The 10,683-nt window shown below is 55.0% G+C and overlaps 1 protein-coding gene across 1 annotated transcript in view; it reads right to left on the bottom strand.

Moving 5' to 3' along the window:
* Nucleotides 1–1,801: 1,801 nt before the first annotated feature.
* Nucleotides 1,802–10,683, bottom strand: part of SLCO2A1 (solute carrier organic anion transporter family member 2A1) — a 78,092-nt gene continuing 69,210 nt past the window's right edge. Inside the window, exons 12-14 of the mRNA XM_030873450.3 lie at nucleotides 7,531–7,595; nucleotides 4,908–5,031; nucleotides 1,802–4,066 (exon numbers count right to left, since the gene is read on the bottom strand). Coding sequence (XP_030729310.2) covers nucleotides 3,946–4,066; nucleotides 4,908–5,031; nucleotides 7,531–7,595 — 310 coding nt within the window. The 3' untranslated portion in view covers nucleotides 1,802–3,945. The remainder of the gene's footprint in view (nucleotides 4,067–4,907; nucleotides 5,032–7,530; nucleotides 7,596–10,683) is intronic.

Genomic DNA, 10,683 nt, shown 5'->3' with positions numbered 1-10,683 from the left:
GGCAGGAGATGGACATTTCTCCCAGCTATTTAGTTCTTGTGGTTGTAAAAGATAGTATTTCTCTCTTGGATTCACAGAGTTTTTGTTTTTTCTTTCTCTCTTCCTCGCTCTCTGTCTCTGTCTCTGTCTCTCTCACACACGCACACACACACACACAGACACACACACACAGCCCCTGGGAATCTGTAATATAATATTTTAATATTAATTTGATAGTGACTGGATTCACCCCCAGATTAAATGTATCTCTTCATCTTTGAACGCAGCTGGAGAAAATCACAACGTGGCTTTGTTTCCTAAGCGAGACTGCTAACCCGTCACCAGGTGGGCGTGTCTCCTTGAAGGTCTGTCTGTGTGCAGCTCTCTCAAGGCCTTTTCTCCTAAAAGCCTTTTCCTCTTTGTCCCTTTTCTCCGTGACTCTCCTTTAACTTCTGGTGCTATAGGGCTGACGTGGCCCTGGTTAATGAACAGTTGTAACGTTCATTACTTGAAAAGCAGGTGGGTAAGTGAAATATTACCTGGTTCTCTCCATCTCCGTTACCTACCTTGCTTGGCCCTCAGTAGATTCCCCCACCTCCATCCCATGGGCTAGTGAACTTCCGAGGGAACAGACTGACTCAGTAGGGGAGCTGGAGCAGACAGAGAGCTCTGGACAGCCTGGTTTGAGTCCAGATCCGGCCAGTTATTATTTGCGTAAACTTGACTACACGGTCACTTCCTTGATTTCAGATTCCTCATCTTCAAATGGAGCCTTAAGACCAGTCTGGCCTCCAACATGGGGCTATGGTAAGGATCACCCCAAAGGGCTGTGGGCCAAAGCATGATTTATGGAGATGTGGCATTTAATTCTCACTGCATTTTCCCTTTCCTGTGCCAAAAAGGCTCAAGGAAGGATGGGATAAAAAGGTTCCTGCATACCCTTCCTTTCCTGGCTTTTTCATTCAGCCCCCGAGGGGCTGGGAGAGGGAGTGGAGCGGAGGGGTGGACTTCCTAGGACTGGATGTGGGGATGGGGAGCATCATTGCGGGTACACAGGACCCTAGTCTTGGGATCTGGCCTCTTGAGGGTTTCCAGGCTCAGGGAAGAAGCAGGGCTTCTAGGAGGCCTCAGACTGGGAAGGGACCAAAGACCCACAGTGGCAGGACCCAAGGACATGCAGATGGCTCTGAGAGCCAAACACAAGGCTGGTTGAGGTCGAATTTCCGGCCAGTCAGCAGCATGAGGGCCTGAAGTCAGACACAACCAATATGAAGAAATGACAGTGACACATTTTGCACTCTCAAGCTTGTAGAGGGAGAGTTCCACCCTTAGGACTGGTAGAACCCAATATAAATGTGGGCTCTTGCATTGTTTTCCATGTCCACTAGCCCCTGACTGGAGCCTTCTCCTCCTCCAGCCACCTTTGAGCTGACCACAGGCCCAGTGTGGGTCCGTGTCTCAGTGGTCTAAGCATAAGTGGACATCCTTGAGGCCCTGACGACCCACCACACAGGGTCTAACAAGCCACATCAGCCTCACACGAGGGGCCAGTTAAAAATGCCACTCCTGGGCCCCCTTCAGCCCCATATAAAGGGCCTCTGGGGCTGGGTGGAGAGGGTCGGGAATCTGCATTTTAACAACACACTCTATGAGAGTCCAACACTCAAGGAAGCTTGTTAAGCTTTGCACCGGAAGTGAAATGAAGGTGACACTATTATAGTCCCAGCTGGAAGGTTTGCTGTGGGCCAGTTGTACTGGCTGTGACCAAGTGATCGGTGATGATTACGATATTAGTTCTCTTTTGTGTCATGGACTTAGCTGTCCATGTCCAACCCCACTTCTGCATATAAACTCAAGGGCAGGGATCAGGGCTCCTGAGAGCCCAGCACTGTGGGGTCTTGACAGTCACCTGCAGAGATTCACTGAAGGGACAAGAGGTACCTGCTGCTGCTCTGTACCAGGATGATGGGTTAGAGTAGCATCACTTCCCATCCCCATGGCCTTGGGCCCCCAAGGGTTGGGGCAGGGGCAGCTCCTCTGGCCAGAAGGTATAGGTTCTGTCTGCTCTCTAGCCAATATACATGACAGTACAAATTCATGACCAAATTATATCAACAGCAGAATTATAATATATTAATAGCAATATCATAATAGAAAAAAAGGCTTGGGAGGGCAACCATCTTCCAGAATCTGAAGGTTGGCATTCATTCTTCATGAGCTCAGCTGAAGATAGTGCCTTCAGAATTTGGTTAAATGGCAGCGAGAAGGACCAGGGTTAGTTGCAGGGAATCATTTTCCAAGCAGGCCATTTAAGGGCCTGAGGTTGCATAGAGCCTCCCTTCCAGAGTGAGATCTGTGGAAATAGAGCTGGTGGCTTTGGAATCAGGCTGTCTGCGACAGTGGCTTTCACAAAGACTTCGGTCCCATGGCAGTGTGGCCGTTGACATTCCACCATATGAGGCCTTTCTGGAGGTGGCTTCTGGACGGGTCTTCCAAGAGCAGTGGCACTCAAGAGATCTGCATGTGGCCACAACCAATGTCCAAGTGCTCCAGAGGGCATGGCGAGTCAGCTCCCTGTTTGGTAAAGGCCAGGAGCGGGCTCAGTCCGATGGGGCGTGGACGGTCAAGGTCTTGTTGACAGTCTCCGGGTTCTTGCTTGTGCAGTCCCAGCCCTGCCCAGTGAGCCCACTCTGGGAGGAGGCCTTAGTGTAGATGGAGGGCGGGGAAGCTCCGGGAGAACCACGCGCCAGCGCCGCCTTGCACAAGGTCGGTCTCCAATAAATAAAATACTTGTGGATGAAAGGCCTCCCTTGCTGGTTTCTGACTCTGAACCTGCACCCACAGCAGCAGCGCCTCTCAGCCCAAGTCCGGAGAAGGCGCTCACCCCTCTGGAGGCGGTGAGAAGAGGCTGAGAAAATGCTGATGAGTGTGTTCAGGACCAGGAGAGTCAACCTCTCGGGCCTCTACTTTGTGGGCTGCAGATGGCCGAGCAGCCTGGCAGCTTTTGACATTCCCTGGGCTTCATCACCTGTTTTGCAGACATCCCTGATGGCCTCCCTTTACTCCGTGACACACAGGCTAAAGTCCAGATGAGGGAGCCCATGTGAAGCCACCTCATCTGCGCCTGGGGAGGCTTGTGGGGGAGGGGTTCTTCCCACCACTCTGAGATGACGAGTCCTGTCCTCACACCGTGGAGTGGGGCCTGGGCATCACGGCTATCCACAGCCGGCCACAGGTCTTCACCACAGCGTGGCATTCTTAGTTCGAGATATACCCCCAGAAAGACAGAGATAAACATGCACAGACCCGTGTACGGAAGGGCCTAGAGTTAACGTGAACGGCATTTGGATGGCCCATCCTTGGGTGTCAGTCCCAGCTCTGGCGCCTGAGCGTGGGTAACTGAGAGGGGAACAGCTGGCTGTACTTCCCAACGGGGAAGCTTCCAAAGTGGCCTCTCGGGGCAGGAAGTGAGGATCTGAGGGGAAGGGAGCCAGCCCCTCCTGGGTTCTGTGCTGGTGCCGAACCTGGAGGCAGAGGGGGCTGCAGCCAGCCTCCCCCTCCCCTAGCCTGGTTCTGGCCAGTAAGAGCTCAGCCCTCCCTTCTTCCTCTGGGCAGATACCCAGAGGTCTCTCCGCCTGGGAAACCACCCACTACGGGGCTGGGGGTGCAGAGCTGCCTCAGTGAGCATCCCTACTGCGCAGGATGAGCCTGGGCCTCTGGGGGCCCCTCCCAAGGGGCCAGGGAAGACCCAGCCCACCAGCTCTGTGCCCCCCCTCGCCCAGGTGCACAGCAGCCCCAAGGGACCCTGGGGTGCTCTGGGAGGGGGGGACAGGGAAGGCAAATGTTGGTGGGGTTTTCTCTCTTATTTAAGAAATGAAAAGGAGATGCCGTGTTAACGTTAGTAAATGTGGGCAGGTGCGGGGCAGGGTCCGTTCTCGAGAGCAGAGCGGCGGCCGAGGTCACCCGTCAGATGAGGCTGGCGGCCTTCTCCTGCACGTTGTACTCCTTGTTTTTCTTCACCCGCCAGCTGATGTAGAGGAGCAGCAGCGTGCCCAGAGCCTTGTAGCCCACCTGCAGGCCCAGGTACCTGTGGGGCAGGAGACAGGCCCTGTGAGGGGTGTGGAGGCTCTGTGGGCAGCATCACAGTGGCCTGGGCCAGGTGTCCTCACCACTCAGGGCAGGATCCGGGCCCACCCAGGTGGGGCTGCCCTCCTCATTCCTTTTAACCCCAGGACCACAGGCCTCGCAAGGAGTAGGCGGGGAGTAGATGTGGGACTCCCAGTTCACTGCTTCTCGTCCCTGCCCTGGCGACCCCTGGAGGGCCAGAGAAACACCGCAGACCCAGCCGACTGGAGGGTCCTGCTGCCCAGCACAGCCAGGAGGGGGCACCTTCCCGTTGCCTCTTGGTCTGCCCTGCTCCAGGCCTTCTATGCCACTCCCACGCCGTTTCCAGATCCCGTCCTGCCCCCTGAAGCCCACTCTCCCTGCTGTTTCTGTCTGTGTGATGAGGCAGCAGGTGAGGTGGCTGGAAGAGGTGCCAAACTCAGTGGTGCTGCAGCTGGGTGCCGCCTGCCCTTGGCCTCTGCCAGGAGCCGTGATGGGCCACCTCTTTCTGAGCAGTGGGAGGCTGGCCTGGCATCATCATCCCACAGCCACGGCCTCTCCCTTTGAAAAACCTTTCTGCTGCTGTTCCCACCCCCCGAGGGCCAGTGGGGACCGCAGAAGGGGGGCCACAACAGAGCAGCCCCTGAGTCTTGGACGGCTCTCTGTGGGCCCTGAAATGCCGGTCACCGGTGGCCCCGCTCCCTGCCCAAGGCAGCTCCCCTCCTGCCCTCTCCCTCGGAGGCCTGAGAGCCTCACAGTTGCCACTGGAGCAGATGACGGCCTCTGCTTGGGCCTGGGGCCTGGCACGTCGTGCGGGCCCTCACCTGTCTCGGAGAGCGTCGTTGTCGTAGTAGATGCAGGCCCCTCGCCTTCCAGAGCACTGCGCGCCCCAGCGGATGCAGGAGTAGTCGATGGTGAGGCCGTAGAGGGCTGGAGACGGCAGCCAGGCTGGCATCAGTGGGAAGAGAGTTCAGAGAGCTCAGGTCACGTGGAGCTGCCAGGAGAGGCACCCGGCAGGGTGGGGAGCGAGCCCCCCAGCACCCCTGCACAGCTCACGGGCATGAGCACGGCTCTGCCCCACCCTGGGAGGAACCACAGTGACTTTGGAAAGCAGAAGAGCTTTCCATGAAGCCTGAATTACTCTTTCACCAGAGGCTTAGAAGAGAAAAGGGGCCTGAGCCATCCTTCCAGGGCAGAGTGAGTCGCAGATGTCACCGTGGGCCTGCTCAGACAGATACCATAGTTCCCACACTTGGGGTTGCTAGGCTCCACTGGGTGGCAGGAGGCTCTCAAGGACACCAACTCCTCGGGTCCTCACAGCAGCCCGGAGGTGGGTGGCTGTCCTCATTTTAACGGGGAGGAAGGTGGGCTTGGCTGGCTCACCTTTGCATAGGCAAGCGGGGTTAGGGCTGGACTTTGCACCCTCGTTTTTGGAGGTTCAGATCCCACATTCTTCCACTACACGAAGCTGCCCTGCTGGTTTAGACAACACCCCCAGCAGACCCCCAATACCCTGGCTGCTCAGAACCTCCCAGGCCCCCTGAACTTCCCCACAGCTGAGTGGCGAGAACTGGTCCATCGGGGCCATGCCCTACGGCTGCTGAATATTCGGATGAGCCCCACATCCTTAGCTACAGTTCCAGGCAGTCACTGGACTGGGGAAGGGCTCGGCCGGATCCACACCTGGGCCAGGCCACCCCATTCTCAGAACCACTCTGAACAGTCTCTCAGACTCTGTTTTGGGCCCTGTGGGAAGCTGCTTCTGGAGGAAAGAAAAAGGCAATCTTCTGCTTCTGGCTCTGCCCAGAGGTGGGAACCTTCAAGAACCAGCCTCTCTATTCAGACCTGCTGGCTCCCTAATCTCCAGGTGAACAGGGGATGGAAACTGGACACAAGGACTGACCTTCCTGAATGCTGTTCCCTGAATAGAAATAAAGTCCAGAAAAATTTTCAGCCAAGTCCCAGTGGGTAATTTGAAACTTGCCAAGTCCTCTTTTCTACCCAGGGTGGAATTGCCTTCTCAGGTGATGAATGGATCCCTCCAGCCTGGGTTTTCTATCTGTGGTGGCCACACTGAGTTATCTGAGCTCAAATGACAAAACAAAGGCAGCAGGTGCTTTGAGCCTCAGGAGAGGGGCTGTTTTCACCGTGGCTGGAAGAAGCAGGGCAGGGCTCTCCAGAGCCCATTCTGGCTGCTGTTGGGCTGGGCGGAATGTAAGGTTTCCTTCCCAGTGGAGGTTTCAGAGCAAGTTATAAATGATAAGTTATAAATGGAAAGGCACTGTGGTGATGACCATACCTCTGCCACCAGGACAGGATAGATCCCAGTGTCCTGTGTCCTTTGTGCTTGTAATATAGGCCAGAGGAGCAGAGTCTGAAGGGGGGCTTCTGGGGCGAGAGGAGCAAGTGGCCAGACACCGAGAAATCCCACTGAAAAAACTGATTCACTCCTCATCACCCCACACCTCCCCCAGATTTGGTCGGAGAGGGCCTCCTGCTCAGCAGGCCCAGGAGAGACATCACCCACACACCCCAGTGTGATCATGGAAGCTGCTACGGGGTGAAGTGCAGATCAGACTCCCAGATAATAATGCACCATGCGCTCTGCAGGGATTTCAGCGTTTAAGGTCAGAAAGTGCACCCTGATCACAGATGAAATCCCTCCACTGCAGTCACCGTATTCCCCGCTGCGGTGCATGCCCCCGGGTCCTCAATAAATCTGTCATTTTATCTGGTCCCTTTACTTAGTGTGAATCCGTCCTGGAATCAGTCCCTTTACTTAGTGTACCTTCACTGCAAGGGTCTCCATATTAGTGCCCTGTGTTTATCTAGTGCTTGGAGGTGTCCAGAAGGGACAGTCCAGCGTGAGCAGTCTGGGAAAGGACCTGCAGGGCAAGCTGGGTGTTCCCTGATGCCTGCAGGCAGCTCGTCCTCCTGTCGCCAGTCCTGATTGCTGTGCACAGTTCCCTTCCTCCTGGGTTCTGGGCTGCTTGAGAGCAGGCAGGGTTGGTCGGCAGAGGGCCCCACTTTGCTAAATAGAGGTAGGAGGAGTGTATTTTGTCAAATGGAAAGGAAGCCAGGGCTGGGCTCCGCTGCCGTTCTGCTTGGGACAGGAGCACGAGGTTTTGTTCCTACAGCGAATTCTTGGAGAGAGATGAAAAAATACCTGCCTTCAATGTTCTATTAGGCATTCTCAGCTGCGTCCACTTTTCCTTTTTCTTACATACTTTCATTTGGTGTTAATGCCATAGATGGAATCTTTCCTAACCTCAAGTGATGGGGAAACCGCCCATATGGGATTTGGCATTTACTGTTGTGTTGACTGTGTACAGCTTCTCTTTACGACAGAGATGAGACGGGGCTTTCCCCGTCCCCACCCTGCACCCCACAGCCCTCTGATTCCCTGTCATCTGGGGCCACGGGGAGGGGGGCATCTCTGACACTTACCCAGCAGACGCATCAGCAAGAACTGTACTCCGATGGCAAATGACTTTTCCTCCTGGTTCACCACGCTGAAAAGGCACACAGGAAATCAGCAGTGGGAGGACTCAGGGCTGTGCCTTCCCCCCACCGGGGCAGCCACAGCCTCAGGGCGCGTCGGAACCTGCCCTCACGTGGCCTGGCTGGGTTCCCCGAGCTCCCGTTGCTCCTCTCAGTGGTTCTCAAAGCATGATCACTGGACCAGCAGCGTCAGTATCCCCTGGGAACTTATTTGCAAGGCAGATTCTCAGGCCTTGCCTCAGAAGAAGAGTCAGACACTCTGGGGATGGGGCCCAGCGATCTGTGTTGGAAGAAGCCCTCCAAGAGATTCTGTGCACACTCAGGTTTGAGAACCACTGGTCTCTGTGATTTTCTGGGCTGCCCAGAGCCCCCTTCAAGAAGCAAAGGGCAGAGTGTCTGGGAGCGGAGAGGATACTGAAGGCTGTGTTTATGGCTGCAGGTCTGAACAGCTCCTGTGGTGTTTACAGCAATAGAAGACAGCCCTGATACTAAGTGTAATTAGGGCCCCTGGGCTGTCGGCTCCTGTGTGCAACTAAAAGAATCCTCTACTTTGGGCCGGCTTCGTGGGCATGCGACCTGTGTGGCCTCACAGGGCCCCACCCTCAGAAAGGTCCCGTGTTTGCTTTAGTGCTCTGCTGTGGCTGGCTTGAAATTCTTAATAATTTTCAAACCAGGAGCCTTGCGTTTCCATTTTGCACTGGGTCCTGGAAGTTATGCAGCCAGTCGTGCTCCCACCCTTCTTCTCTAAAGAGGAGAGAAGTGCTTGGCTGAGGAAGGACGTTCAGAGAGAGAGGAGGCAGGCTGTCTGGAGGAGGTACCGCCAGGCCCTGTCATCCCGGCTGGGGCGTGGAGCAGAGCGAGGACACGCCCTTCCACGAGGTGGGGGGCCAGGGGCGGGCCAGCCGGGGCACCAGGCTTCCCTGTGCCCTGAGTGCACGCACTCCTGAGCGGGAGTTGGCTGGGGGAAAGCATTCGGGGGCTGAGGGGCCAGCAAGGGAGGGAACTCAGAAGTAATCCCCAGGTCTCTGCACACGTTTTGTTTTACCTCCATAGTTCTGCTAGCAAACTGGAAAGGGACCTTCTTTCAGCTTCTCAGAATACCCACTGGGGTGAAGCAGCGGGGAGGCACCCACTGGGATCCCCCACGTGGGAAGTGCCTCAAATCTCAATCTCATGGACACTCCCTTAATTGCCCACAGATGCCTTCAGTGGTCCGATCCATAGGAGAAGCTTCCGTGTCTTGGTCCTTATCCCTGGGCAGACTCCTCTGGATTCTCAGCCAGATGGGACTTGGGAACCCCAGTTTGGCTTCTGATAGAGATTTTGAGTTCCTTGTACTCTCTGCCCCTTCAGCCCCGAATTAACGCTGGCTCTCTGACCTCTCTTTCCTGATACATTTTCGGCAAACCTTCACTCCCAGCCTGTATTTCCATGCCTGGCTGGAGGCCACGACTGATACAAATAAGGTTTGGGTCACCTACAATGCCATCGTTAAGCCTCACCTTCTCCATACGACACAGCATCCATTCTTTCATCTTTCCCAGTGGGATTTATCTTTAAATCATTTTGGGATACTGGGGCCTCTTCTCCAATTTCACTCCAGCCCTTGACCAGAGATTTTCTAGAAAAGCCCACCCTGTGGTTGAAGTGGTGCTTTGCCTCCACTACTTCCCCATCCCTGGGGCTTGACAGCCCTCTGGGAGGTGATCTAACAGGGATGCCCTTCTCCGCTGCTCAGGGACTTCCTTATCCTATTCCCTCTCCTCGTCATGGCCACCCACACACCTTTCTCAGGATCCCTGGGTCCACCATGGTCCATCTGACTTGGGGTGTAAGAAGGGAAGCCCACTCAGGGGCCTTGGGTGAAAGCACGGGTACTTGGAATGCATGGATGGGGAGCAGTGGAGGAGAGGGTGGTGCTGGGAGGCAAGGTGCTCCCAGCGTCCCTACACAGTCTTGTGGAGTATGTTAAGAATGCAAGGTCCTGACTGTTCGCTTCGTGGGCCATTTCCCAGGGTTGTGGCTGCAACGAGCATCCTTGAGGCATGAGGTAAAATCTTCTAGACCAGCAGCAGGCTTGGTCTATATAAGCAGTGGCTCTCCCAAGCTCAGTGTTCCTTAGCTGTGACCTACACCCACTGCAGGCGAAACATACACCTGAGCCCCTCCACGTCACCCAGTAGGACTTGGGGGGCATGGATAAATGATGCAGCATGAGGTTCACACTGCTTGCTGTGCTGTGAGCAGCAAAGTCCTTTGGCTTTGACCCGGGAGTCTCCCAGACTCTGCCAGCATCCTTGTGGAACAGTAACAGAAACAGGAGCTTGGTAGTTTGCAAGCTAACTTGTAAATGAGGGAAAATCCCAGACCCTTCCTCATCTCCTAGTCTTCTGGGGAAACTAGCCACCTAGCTAGCTGATAATAGTAATAGCAATAACAATAATTTGGTTAATAGTGATAATTAACTAATATGCAGAGCACCTTGTATTTACAAAGCAATTTACCATATAACCCTGACACCAATCCTTCGAGGTCAATATCATTAACCCCCTTTCATCCGCGAGGAAACTGAGACTCGGTGAGATGGGCAACACCCAAGGACTTTCAGCCAGTACATGGCAGAAGTGGGCCTTTGACCCTGGCCCTGGGCTTCCAGATCCTGTGTTTTTCCCTCTCTGCTTGCCAGACGGATGAGGACACGAGGGAGGCAGGCAGGGGGTGAATTATGCCCACTTGGTTGAAACCTTATTTTCTCCTTCGCCGAGGGTGAGGTGAAGGGAGGTCATTCCCTGTCCACACCTCAGGGGCACCTCAGTGCTGCTGTAACAGGATACCTCTGTCCTCCCCTCCCACCTGGCCGGCCCCTCCCTTCTGACCTGGCTCCTAGCACACTGCGCTTTTCTCATTTCCATCCTTTCCGTGGCCCTCATTCTGTCTCTGGAACTTTCCTCATTTTCCTTCCCCGATTTTATGTATCCAACTGAATTCTCCTCCACCCTCTCAGTTCTTTTAGGACTTGAAGATAAATGAGTCTACAGATGTGCAATCAGGCAGCCTGGCTTGGTCACGTGGCTCAGCCGTCAGGCTCTGCCCTCCCTG

The sequence above is a fragment of the Globicephala melas genome, chromosome 4, assembly GCF_963455315.2.
Source record: "Globicephala melas chromosome 4, mGloMel1.2, whole genome shotgun sequence".
NCBI lineage: Eukaryota > Metazoa > Chordata > Mammalia > Artiodactyla > Delphinidae > Globicephala > Globicephala melas.
The sequence above is the reverse complement of the archived record's forward strand: the minus strand, read 5'-3'. Positions and strand labels throughout refer to the sequence as shown.